This window comes from Sinocyclocheilus rhinocerous, unplaced genomic scaffold (assembly GCF_001515625.1).
Source record: "Sinocyclocheilus rhinocerous isolate Xijiao unplaced genomic scaffold, SAMN03320098_v1.1 scaffold552, whole genome shotgun sequence".
NCBI lineage: Eukaryota > Metazoa > Chordata > Actinopteri > Cypriniformes > Cyprinidae > Sinocyclocheilus > Sinocyclocheilus rhinocerous.
This window is the reverse complement of record NW_015625574.1, coordinates 881,492-895,407: the sequence shown is the minus strand read 5'-3', so window position 1 is coordinate 895,407 and position 13,916 is coordinate 881,492. Positions and strand designations below refer to the sequence as shown.

At 37.4% G+C, this 13,916-nt stretch overlaps 1 protein-coding gene across 1 annotated transcript in view; it reads left to right on the top strand.

The window, feature by feature from the left end:
- Positions 1-13,916, top strand: part of LOC107751305 (leucine-rich repeat-containing protein 1) — a 68,625-nt gene that overhangs the window by 44,273 nt on the left and 10,436 nt on the right. The window contains exons 10-12 of the mRNA XM_016566984.1: positions 3,818-3,901; positions 11,816-11,931; positions 13,039-13,211. Of these exons, the coding sequence (XP_016422470.1) occupies positions 3,818-3,901; positions 11,816-11,931; positions 13,039-13,211 (373 nt within the window). The remainder of the gene's footprint in view (positions 1-3,817; positions 3,902-11,815; positions 11,932-13,038; positions 13,212-13,916) is intronic.

Here is a 13,916-nt window from a genome sequence, read left to right as displayed (position 1 = left end):
CTGATTGATTACATTGATAATTGCAAACATTTTTTTGTATTACAAGTTTTTAAAAATATTCGATTTAAATATGCAAATGATTCATTATTTAATTAAATATGCGCTAATTTGCATACATTTCTAGTACACAAATCTAAACACTGGGTGATGTCAGTTTCAAAATTCTTGTTTAATTTTTTTGACATATTAGAGTCAAAAGTTTTTACAGAGGGAATTTTGGGTATCTCATTTTTGTCACTCCATAATTCAGAAAATGCTTAGAACGGACAGAAAACACTACATTTTCACAATTTTTGGGGGAATAAAATGTTGTATATAATCAAGCAAATTATATATGAACAAATCCCTCTGTAAAAACCTTCAGGATATAGATGGGAATAAAAATGTAAAGTTTGGTGTGTGTAAGTGCTACTGAAGTGGAGATTTAAGACTCGGTGTTGGAGAAAAAACTCATTTTGAGAAAACGGCCTTTAAAATATGCATTGCAATTGAAATCTATTGACATAAATAGATAAAGTGCTATAAAAGAACACTTAACAGTGTCTTTTGGATGTTTTCATTCCACTAGTCTGAAAAAACACTTTAAGAAAAACCAAAAAGCCCAAAATCTCAAATTTGACAGGTGCATGAAAACAGTGTTTTTGCCTGCAGTGTCTCCCCTTAAAAAACATCCTCATCACATGAGCAAATGTGTGTTTGGCCCGAGCTCAGGCTGATCGGCACGGATTGTACTACGCAGTAGGCTACGCACTATTTAAATTAACCAGTGTATCTATATGTTTGGTTGACTGTATTTTATTCTGATAATGAACAGGCTGCAACATTTTCAAATGCTGTATGTGTGTGCGTGAGGCGCCGGCGCGATCGAACAGCGGAAACTGTTGTGTATGTATAATACCAAATGTATTTTTGGTCATACAGATCATTCGAAACTGCAATGGGCTGATGATGGTATATATCTGTCTTAAATTATTCCCTTAATATTTCTCTTGTGGCCCGTATAGTGAAAAACATGAGAAGAAACGTATTTCGCGTTAAACAGGTTGTTTTTGAAAATCTGTGCACGAAATAAAGCTGCTCTTAATTTTCATCGATGACTGCAGTGTTAATAATTTTAATTATAAGCCTATAATTCAATTGTATAAATTAATAGACCTGTTTAAAAAAAACTTTAAAAAAACATTCTCAATGATGAGTAGCCTAAACTAATAGCCTAAATTGTAATTATCCTCACAGCGCGCCATACGGCGTGGAACGGCATAGTCATATAGACTATGATTTAACAAAAACAGATTTTGTTATTTTTAGTTAAACGTAATTTTTGTTGCTTGTCTGCGCTCGTCCGCCTCCTTTTTTCTCTTCTCCGACCCCGCAGCTCTCTCCGATAACTTTAGTGTTAGTGGCACCAGTCCAGTGTTTCCAGGTTTTACTCATGCTATTTCTCCATGTTGAGAGTTTGGTGTCGCACATATTGCACCTGACTATGCATTCTTATCCTTTTCTCCGATGAACTGAAAATAACAGGAGTGTGTCCATCTCACAAATGTAGAATCCGTCTCTGCAGTCATCTCAACCATTTAATTCCAGCAACAGAAGATAGACAAACTATTTTACCCGCGGAATTTTTTTCTCTGGTGCTGTTTTGCGGTGTTAGTAAATTCACCACTTAATTTTGAGTTAAAATATGTTGTTGTAACTTGCGTTACTGAGATTGTAACGAGTAATAATATTACCCAAATTTGATTAGTAATGTGTTATATTACTGCGTTACAGCAAAAAGTAATATACTACTGTAATATTATTACTTTTGTAATGCGTTACTCCCAACACTGATCACCACCTAATTGGTGGTTGTGTAATCATTTTTCTTTTTTTTTCCGTTTAATCTTTAATCACTGAAAATAAGAACTGTATTGTTTGTTTGATGCTAATTATGATATCATTCATATCAGATGTATTTTATTGTAGAAATACATTATAGAAAATGAAGATCCATGATGTGAGATGATAATAAAATGTAATAAACATAATATAATAAAATAAACATTACCTTGTCATAATAGTGTTTTATAATTTATACAGATAAATATTATATATGCCAATAAAATAAATGTTAGAATAATATAATAGTACCTTATATATTACTAATATTAGTGCTTTAAAATGTACATTTCATACAACTATATATATATATATACTATATATTACCCTACTAACTATATATATATATATATATACAAAAACTTTTATTTTGGATGTGATTAATTGTGATTAATCACATCCAAAATAAAAGTTTTCTGGAGTCTCATCAGTAGGTCACGTAAAGTAAACTAACCCTGAAACAGACTCTGGAGCAGGTTATGTTCAGAGAAGAAGTTTCTTTGGCTACTTACATAGACTGAAAGTTACCATTTTTGGAACCGAAAGCTGAGGTTATCCGCTTGCTTACTCTTAAACATACCCGGGTATGCCACATAACCTGCTCTCTGGAATACCCCCTGACCATAAATCCTCATAAACCCCATCTGTGCCCTTAAAAAAAGTTTGCTTCCTTATTACACTCTAAAAAATGCAGGGTTGTTTCACCCCATGTTTGGGTCAAATATGGACAAAACCAACCATTGGTTTAAATTAAAGGGTTAGTTCACCCAAAAATGAAAATTAGCCCATAAATTACTCACCCTCAAGTCATCCTAGGTGTATATGACTTTCTTCTTTCAGACTAATCCAGTCGGAGTTATATAAAAAATTGTCTTTGATCTTTCAAGCTGTTTCATGGCACTCAGCAGGTGTTGCATGCATCAGTCCAAAAGAAGTTAAATAAAAAGCGCCCATCCATAAAAATTTGTCTCACACGGCTCCGGGGGTTGAAAAAAGGCCTTCTGTAGCGAATCGATGCGTTTTTGTAAGAAAAATATCCATATTCAAAACGTAATAATCACTTTAAACTAGCTTGCGCCAATAGTTGTACACTGAAGCAGTTCCTGGCGGATAACGTATGAGGTCGGCTTTCCGCATGCGCCGCTCAGAAGTGACGTGCAGGGGAGAGATCAAAACAAAACACTTATTAGAAGTACAAGACGAGGATTTGTAAAGAAGAATGTTGGAGGATTTCGATATAAGCCAAGAGGAAACTGGTTTTCTTTTGCTAAAGTAAGGAAACTTTACTTCCTTTGCTCCTGTAAACAAACGTTGGTTTTCACGAGACGCACCGGCGCATGCGCAGCGCTGACCTCATACGTCATCCGCCTGGAACTGCTTCCGTGTACAACAGTGAGCGCAAGCTACATTAAAGTGATTATTAAGTTTTAAATATGGATATTTTTCTTACAAAAACGGATCGATTCGCTACAGAAGGCCTTTGTTCGCCCCCCGGAGCCGTGTGAGACACTTTCTTTTTATGGATGGGCGCTTTTTATTTAACTTTTTTGGACGGATGCATGCAACATCCGCTGAGTGGCATTAAACAGCTTGAAAAATCAAAGACAATTTTTTTATATAACTCCGACTGGATTCGTCTGAAAGAAGAAAGTCATATACACCTTGGATGACTTGAGGGTGAGTAATTTATGGGCTAATTTTCATTTTTGGGTGAACTAACCCTTTAATCTAGATTTAAGATTAATCTAGAATTTAGGGTAATTTAAACCAATGGTTGGGTTTGTTCATATTTGACCTAAACATGGCTTGAAACAGCCCAGCGGTTTTTGGGAGTGTAGAGTCGTAATCTTATGTGGTCTTCTTACTGGTCATTTTTTTTCTTTTACAGTACATGTAAGTGTAAGTGATTTTCAAATGTGTTTTTTTTCTCTCTCAGAATTTGCCAAGAAGTATTGGAAAACTAAAGAAACTGTCCAACTTCAACTGTGATAGGAATCGACTAACGTCTTTACCAAAAGAGGTATGCCATCCTAGTCATTGGGCCTTATTCACGAAACACAATTCAAAAAGCAGAACATTTCATGAGGCGGCAGGCCTGGGTGACATAACTACATTTCCCATCATTCTCTGTGGAAGTACGAGAATGTTGAAACCCATGAACTACACACCTAATGTAAATATTTTACCTACTCTTCATTTTATTGTGTTAAAAGGTTTCAGATTGCCCAATCTGTACCTTTTCTTCGACCCAAAGTCACTTGAATGCACATCAAATTGTACTCATGACTTCCTAGTTTAGACTGGAAGCTCTCAGGGGGACTTGAGGGCAGCAGCATGTAGCAAACTATCTTTTAACACATCTTGCTTACACTTCACTCCATGGGTGGGACTGTGTGTTTACTGTACATATGCGGTAAATACAGTGGTGCCTACGGCAAATTCTGTTTTCAGTAACTGTTCTGATATGCTTGGAACTAGTTTTTCTTGCTGTTGCTAGTTTACCCGGACACTATATATTTAGACATTACTTTGCATACAAGTTCACAAGGTTGTCAAACTATGTTTAACAGTATTAGGAATGGAAGTTGTTTAATTTAGCTAATTACTTGAATTAACATTTGGTGAGTGGAGTGGTATTAGCTCAAGATCATCCTGCAGGTATTTTTCAACTGAAATGCTGAACTACTCCTACAGTATGTTCAGTTAAGAAGTCAGTCAGTATCCTTTTTTTTAATGACTACCTTCATTGAAGGACTTTGAGTTGTTTATGACTAGAACAAGTCCTTGAAGATTGTCATGCTTTTTCCAAAATAATCTTGATTTTTTTTTTTTTTTTATGTTTGAGCAAGACTCTTTTTGTTAGTGTTGTACATGAAAGACAAGAAATTTTATGGTTAGATCATTACAATACAACTCCGGTAAGAAGTGAGTTGCATGTCAGACACAGTATCTAGTGCTGCTAAAGGTACTTTATGTTGAGAAAATAGTATCCAGCGCCTATTTGAAATATATTCTGATTGTCTGTGATGTCACAATGCTGAACTTATAGTTTTGTGGTGGTCTAGTATTAAAACTCTAGTATAAAAACCCTCAGCATAGAGTACACCCCCTCTGAAACTTAACAAATCCAGCTATTATTCTTTACTTCGATGAACCCTAACACATCTTCTGAGATCTAATGTTCATTCAGACATATTAAGGTTCTTCTGGGACATAATTTTCCATCAAGTCTGCTTGATCAATTACCAAAGAAGCACGTCAACATTATTCAGGAAAATTAGATTTTCTTATCAAAGTGATAACATGTGGTGTTGCAAAAATGAGGACACCTTCCTGAAAGTTACCAAATAAAACTAATTTCAATCAATAGGTGAGTGTGTTCAACCAAAATGTTTAAAAGGAGAGTAATTTCTTGAAAATTACGCTGTCAGCAATAGAACCACTTGGGGAGATAACTGTCAGGAGACTTATTTGCTTATTTCTTAGCCCAAAAGAAGACAATGGTACAAGAGGGATACCAAATCATTGTTTTAAGTGTGAAAATTTAGCAAAAGTAACAGAATTTCAAAAACAGTGGACTTGTGGAGAAGGTCCTTGAAATAATCAAGCCTTCACTTTAAGCTTTCCTTTCGTGATAAGAGCAGGAAAAATACCAAGCAAGTGCCTCAGAGCCAGCAAAAGCTATGAAAAGAGTGACTGTTTATCTCACAAAGTAAGATGCAGCCTGCAGAAGTGACATGCGTGGTTGTTGTCCACACTGGAACTGTAGCCAAAGCACCATAAACCCTTTTCCAAACCTTTTTTTTTTTTTTTTAAGTCGAGCAACACTTTCCATTAAAGGGATAATTCACCCAAAAATGAAAATTCTGTCATTAATTACTCACCCTCATGTCATTCCAAACCCATAAGACCTTCGTTCATCTTCAGAACACAAATTAAGATATTTTTGATGAAATCCGAGAGCTTTCTGAACCTGCATAGACAGCAACACAACTGAAATGTTCCCTGGTCCAGAAACGTTGCAAGGAAATCGGTAAAATAGTCCATGTGACATCAGGTGTTCAACTGTAATTTTACAAAGCTACGAGAATACTTTTTGTGCGCAAAGAAAACAAAAATAACGACTTTATTCAACAATTCTTCTCCTCCTCATCCCGTCTGCAGCGGTGCGCCACCATTGTGGAGAGTATCACAACGCTTGTGCGTGATACTCTCCACAATATCTTAATTTGTTTTCTGAAGATGAACGAAGGTCTTACGGGTTTGGAACGACATGAGGGTGAGTAATTAATGACAGAATTTTCATTTTTGGGTGAACTTTCCCTTTAAGACCAGGGAGTTTAAAGAGGTCATGCTCCATTAGTTAATCAGGATAGATGTGACAGTTTGTCATGAACATGAGGGTCAGAACAGTATACTTAATGTGGGATGGTTATGGAGTATGTATTAAGTAGAAGAATATTACAAGTTTGTTCAATGTAATCAAGGGTGTGCTTATTTCTGCAACTCTTTGTTTAAACAAAATTGACAGTTAATAATTACACATATTTCTGTTTTTATTAAGAATATGTTTAATACATATATATTTTGCCATCTTTCCATGAAGTGTATTAGTGATTATTGAGGGGAAATCTTTTGCTTTTGTTCAGAGGGGGTGTACTCGATTTTGCAGAGTACTGATTACTGTAGATAAAGGTTTTTTTTTTTCTGAAAAAAGTTGGATGAAAAATAGTTGATGCATTAAATTTAGACTTAGAAATTCTGGTAACTCTTTAGTATAGGGATCAATTCTTACTAGGGATGCACCGATACCAATACTGGTATCTGTATCGGGCCCGATACTGCGCTCCTGTACTCGTACTCGTAAAAATGCCCCGATACCAAAAGCCGATACCAAACAGCGTGTGAATAGAGCTGTGTCCAGAAAAAGAAACCCTGAAAACAGAACATCAGAGAATAGAATGGAGTTATTAGAGATTAAGGATGTCTATGAAGTACATGTAAATAATTAATATAATGTTAAACATTCAATATTCACGCCTGTATAGCGGATGTGCCCGAGCTGATAAGCAGAGCGCGCTGAGTGGATTGAGCGCGCGGCAGCACAGATGCGCGAGCTTGTCGAGTGAATATCTCACAGACATCACTGGAAGGTTTGTAGTTCGGTCGGATATGTCAAAAGCAAGCAAGAAAAACAATGCACAAGTTGCTAAAGTTACTTGACAGTAAGGAGAGAGAGCAAGAGAGAGCGTTGCGCATGTTTTGCTTGCTTGATGTTAATTGCATTACATGAGTCGCTTTGGAATATATGACAGCACTTTTCATATGATAAATATGTTCATATGAAAATATGTACATCGCTGTTACAAGATTTATTTATTTATAACGGGTGGGTCCCTGAATTATTACAGGAAAACGTCTTGTGATTACAGTACTGAGCCACTGCAATGAAGCAGCTCTAATGCACTATTAAAATTAAAGATGAAAATGAACAGTGAAAGTAACAAAAGTTTGTACAATGCATTTTAACAGGCATAATTAAGTGTGAAAATAACTTAAGGAAATATAAAAAAAATTACAAATGCTGTGAAAATACAGGTATCGGTATCGGCGAGTACCAAAAATGAAAGTATCGGTATCGGACTCGTTCTGAAAAAAGTGGTATCGATGCATCCCTAATTCTTACTATTAACTAGTTGCTTATTAGCATGCCTATTATTAACATATTGGCTGTTTATTAGTGCTTATAAAGCACATATTCTGCATGACCTTATTCTACATCCCTAGGCAAGGCAAGTTTATTTATATAGCACATTTCATACACAATGGTAATTTAGAGTGCTTTACATAAAAGAAAGTAAAATAATCATAAAAAAAATAATAACAAAAATAAAACAAGGAATTTAAAAATGTTGAAAATGATTTAAAATGAATTTAAGACAGTTAAAAATAGAAAATTATTATACATAAAATACAGTGCAATCAGGATCGATCCTACTAATCCTACCCAATACCTAAATTTAACAACTACCCTACTAACTATTAATAAGCAGCAAATTAGGAGTTTATTGAAGCAAAAGACGTAGTTAATGGTTTGTTAATAGTGAGAATTGGACCTTAAAATAATTAAGTGTGACTGAAATTCTTATACTTACATGCATGTATGATGTACTTATAATAACAAGGTATTAACCCTGAACCTAACCCCAAACCAAACCTTACCCCCATTAAGTCCAATTAGTTACATTGTGAGACTCAGAGACTCATTAGTTGGGTGTCATGGTGTATATAATTTTCTGGTTTTTACCTATTTTTCCACATTGACGCTACTCTGATTTCTCTTGCTATCATATTGGATATTAACTATGCTGTCTAATCAAACAGATCAACACTTGCAAAATTGCAATCCAGAATGTAATCCTTATTCCTTACATACCAAATATTTGATATTGGTATGAAGTGCAGTTTGAACAGCCTTAAGCATGCAGCCTTTAGCATTTACAGTTCAGTATCTTTATCCTCACAGCACTTCTAAGTAGAGGTCTGCATTCACAGACCCGACTGGATTTTTTTGCGCCGCGGGATTAAATTCAGAATAAAACGCGGTAGCACTGCACGCATGCTTTAAACGTCACGCGTTTTATTTGCGGGGTCTGTGCGCTGCATGTGCATAACGATGCTCAGAGCAGGCTGTACCTGTGGTAAATATACGGCCCTCAGACAGAACAGACAGGTTGTCGATGAGTGACGGAGCAGAATAAGGATGGAGCAAAGTGTGGATGCGCTGTCCTTGAAGGACGTTCAACTCGGATAAAAATAGCTAATAGGCTATTTTTGTACAACCTAAATTTTTATTTTTTTTTCTCTCTGCGACACTTTTTAATATTGTGTTGTCAATGTTAAACGAATTGTATCCTGACAAGACGAATAAAAATAAGAAATACAATTTTTGTCAACATTTTTATTTTCTCTGACACTTTTTTTTCCTACCGTGTTGCATAAAATATTAAACGAATTTTGTGTCTTAAGATAATTCATATAAATTCAAATCAAAGTCAATAAATTCACTACTCTTGACAAAACTAATAAAATAACATACAATTTTGTGCAGACTACACTTTTATTTGTCAGCCTATCTCTCTTTCTTTCAGTAGCGGAAATTAAAATTTAAATCTAAATTTAGCGGGATGGTCGGGTCGGGAAGAAAATTATTCTAAGCGGACAGCGGGTAAACAAAGAGTGAATATATAGCAGGAGCGGTGGGTGCGGAATAGAACCTTGTGGGAGCGGGACTAAAAAAACAGTCCCGTGCAGACCTCTACTTCTAAGGAACAGTACTTTGCTAAACCAAGATGTTCACATTCAGAGTAAGACTCCATTGTTAAAACTCTCAAAATCTTTAGTTTTGCCTCTTGCTTGGCACAATAGCTCACACTTGCGCTGGCTGGAGTAAGTCTCCCTCCTGTGTGAGCGTGTCTGTCATGAGTGCTTTGGTTTACGTGCTGACTCGTGCGATAGTGGCCCTGCTGCCGCTGTAATAGGTCTAATGAAAGGTAATCCTTACACTTCCTAACCAGCAAATCCAGTTCCAGGCCGGATTCAGTTCAGTGAAACCGCACCTTAGGCCAGTCAGTGTTATTGGCGTACTGGCCTGGGGCACCCTGCCATCACCCGTCACATGACTTTGCCTACACATAAACTGTAGTGCTGTGTGTTTTTGTGGCATGACTGCAGTGCTCGGGATGGGGTCGCCTATGGCACAAACACATAGCTTGTTGTGTTACTGCTCTGTGTCTTGTGTCATCTTCAACAGCCCTCAAGTGTCTTATGTTCTTGAGAAACCCTCATCTCCTATTCTTAAAGGGTTTTTTTTTTCTTTCTCTTCCGTACTTTCCTGTGTGCGGGGTGAGGACGGGCGCTGGTGACAGCTGAGCGAGATTTGAGGAATGTTATTGTGTTGTTTAAACAATGGCTTTGTATGAATGAGGCAGCTTGTTCTCTGAGACCGTTTGCTCAGCTGTGACTTCTCTGACCTCACTCAATGGACACAACACAACGCAAAAGCCAGCAAAATGTCATATTCTCATATTATTTCATCGTCAAGCAATCTCAGAGTGTAGGGCTGCATGTAATGACAAACTGAGCAAAATAATCATGATTATCAGTTATAATCGCGATTATTGATCACTATTTCTTTTAGTCAGAATGATTGCATTTTCATGTAAGCATGCATCAAGAGAACATCAGCTCATTACATTATAGCCTAATGGGCAGTGCTCCGACATATAGTGCAAATGCACTTCAGCTGACCCAAATTTGAGAATTGGCATGTGGTGCTTTCCTGAACCCATCCTCCTTTCTCTGTCCCATTGTGCTTCCTGTCTGCCCTCCACTGTACCAGATGTTAAAACAGTGAAGTTTTCTAATATTAATTCCAGTAATTCCAAATGATGGTAATGTTTTTCTGTTGAAACGGTAAAAAAGACTTCGTATTGTAGCACTGAGTTTGCGTAGGTGCATTTATTTAGCAATCACAAACAAAATAGCCGAGATTTATTACAGTATGTCATTTGAGAAGGTTTCCTCGCAGATTTAGTTACAGCAAATAGCACATTGGCCTTGTGAAGGAGAACAAACTGGCTGTATTACACATTCATTTCAGCAGAATATCATAATCGAATGTTTTTGCTGGTCTTCAGTGCATCAGCATGGTTGCCAGGTTGGGGAAATTTAAGTAAAACACTGGGAAGAAAATATATCCTTTTAAACTCTTGATATCTGGCACCCCTGTGCATGAACTATTATGGAGGCTTGTAACCAATGCAAGGTAACAGAAATGCCAAATAATAAAAATCAGGATGAATAACCAGCTGGCCAATACTTCAGATGATTATCCTTAGTTAATCAAGCGAAGCAGAAATTATTAATAATAATAATAATAATAATAATTCATTACATTTATATAGTGCTTTTCTAGGCACTCAAAGCGCTTTACATTGTCAGGGGGTATCTCCTCATCCACCACCAGTGTGCAGCATACACCTGGATGATGCGACGGCAGCCATAGTGCGCCAGAACGCCCACCACACACCAGCTTATTAGTGGAGAGGAGACAGAGTGATGAAGCCAATCAGCAGATATGGGGATTGTTAGGAGGCCATGATGATCAGAGGCCAGTGGGCAAATTTGGCCAGGATGCCGAGGTCACACCTCTACTCTTTTCGAAAGACATCCTGGGATTTTTATTGACCACAGAGAGTCAGGACCTCGGTTTAACGTCTCATCCGAAGGACGGTGCTTGTTGACAGTATAGTGTCCCCGTCACTATACTGGGGCGTTAGGACCCACGCAGACAACAGGGTGAGCACCCCCTGCTGGCCTCACTAACACCTCTTCCATATTATTAAAATATGATTTATTGTACAGCCTTATTTTTTAACTAATAAAAAATAATAATTATCTGGGGTCAGTTTAATAATGTTTCATTAGCATTTTATAAAATGGATAGTTACACCTCTAAACTTCCAGCTTGAAGTCAAGTATTTTTCCCAGCTTTTCTTAATGATGAAAAATAACTATTATTGACCATTGTGCTGAAATGTAAGCAGTAACACACAGATGAGAAAACCTCACTTTGTCAGCAGGCGAATGTTGGCGTCTGGTGTGAATCGCTCCATAGAATTCCATTGCTCTTTTGCATTTGAGAGCTTTCATTGCCGTTTAGCTGCCCATTAACTCTAATTTTAGCTCTGCTGGCTTACTGTCACTGAAACCGCTTATTTAGGAAAGGTTTGCTTGCTGTTTAGTCTTCTCAGTCATTTTCCTGCAGAGCTGATGTCGTGCTCTCTTGTGACGGGGTAATGTGCTGGTTTCCGGAGCGCTTCGCAGTGGTCACAGGGGAGTTTTGCTCATGTTGTTTTGTGATTTGTCTCAGATCGGCGGCTGCTGCAGTCTGAATGTTCTGTGTGTGAGAGAGAACCGTCTGGCGCGCATCCCTCCCGAGCTCTCGCAGGCTACTGAGCTGCACGTGCTCGACGTTTCTGGAAACAGGTTTGTCACAACACCATTTTCTCACTGGGGGGGGTTTGTGATGTAGACTAAGTCAAGCACATCAGGGACTTTCTTTGACACAGCATCACTGTGCAGGTATACAGTTATAAATGCCGCTCCAAATCCATAATACTTTCATTTATCTTTAAAGCACAAATAAAGATATTTTTAATGAAATATGAAATATTTCTGTCCCTCAAATTTGGCTGAGAAATGACTCCCAAAAGATAATTTAAAGTCATTGTTGCGTAAAGCATCAAACAGACATTACAAAAAGGAGCTTCAGCACGAAATATTTTGTTTGATAACATTTATTACATATACTCTTTTGGACCATGAGGGTGAGTAAATGATGACACAATTGTCATTTTTGGGTGGGTGAACTATACCTTTAATAATTTATTTTATTTAATGCATTACAATATTGCGGTACTTTTTGTTCCTTGGGCTGGGTTTGCCTATTTGTTTTTATTTAATAACAAAGACCCAAAAGTTATATTTTTGGCAACTGTAAAGGCCCTTTCACACCAGAAGTGAAATTAATAAGCCTCAGGCTGAAGGAAGTGCCTCTGCACCTCACTCCCAGTTTCTCTTAACATTGGGACCGGAGAGGTGTCAGTCACTAAATGGGAAAGATTTTGTTTTAAATGTATTGGTAATGAGTTACTTTACTAGTCACTTGAAAAAAGTAATCTGATTACATAACTCATGGTACTTGTAATGTATTACCCCTAACACTTTCTCCTGTGTCATGTTCATCTGTTGACAGCTTCACAAATCTCACTTATCTTTGAACCACCAGGCTCTATTATGGCATGTAATGCCCCTTTTCTACAATCCAATCAGTTTTGGAATAATCAAATCATCCATGCCTGTGTATCTTGTTAAATATGCTTTTTCACTTGTCAAAATTCACTCTTTCAAAATTGTCGGATTAGTTAAAAAAGGCAGTTCATTTATTAAACAATACTGAGTAATAAAGCCTGTCAAAAACACATGCATACATTAGGCCTAGCAGGAGAACAGAGGAGAGTTTGCAGTGACAGCATTAAAGAGAGGCAGAAGCGTGTGTCTTGTGAATGATATTCTGTCCATGTCTCTGTGTAGACTGCTGTACCTGCCCTTGACACTGACCTCTCTACGACTCAAAGCTCTCTGGCTGTCAGAGAACCAGTCTCAACCCCTGCTCACCTTCCAGACCGATGTGGACCCAGAGTCTGGAGAGAAGGTCCTGACCTGTGTACTGTTGCCTCAGCAGCCCTGTGAGTCGGAAAACAAAGGTAAAGCTCTGATGTGTGCATGACACTTAAAAGATCCTGTAAGCTGTTTTTCATCAAATATTGTTGCGGAAATGTCGCTTCTACCGGACATATGTGAAAGCACACAGTCTCTGTGGCAGGTTTTCAGGACATCAGAGGACCTGGCGCTCTCTTTCCGTCAGACGTTCTGGGCTTTCTGTGTGTTTTTAGGCGAGTGGGGGTTTTATAGAAAGGGTCAAATGTGGCAGAAGTTAGCGAAACTGCTTACAGATATATGTAGGATAAGCTTAAGAATTGTAAATCTTTTTTTACTCGTTTTTTGTATAAAAGAATTTCATATGCTGTGTATTAGTGTCGTCACAATATCAATAGTAGTCAGTAGTCGGTACCAATAACAAAACAAATGGTGGTACCATAGCAAAAATTATTTATTTATTTATTTTATTTAAAGCTGCAGTCCGTAACTTTTTTTGTGTTCAAAATTTACAAAATTTATATATTAAGCGATTACACCATGAATCCATTTTCCAAACCGTGTTTTTGGCTTGTGCTGAATCACTATACCTATAATTAGGTCTATTTAGACTGGTTCGGGTAGGTACCGCTGCGGAGTAGCCCAGTACCTGCGTGATTCATCATAGACATAAATAGAGAGAAGTAGCTCCGGCTACAATGTTCTTCCGCAAGACGCACGCAGTTCTGTTTATTAACCGCTAGAGCGCCAAA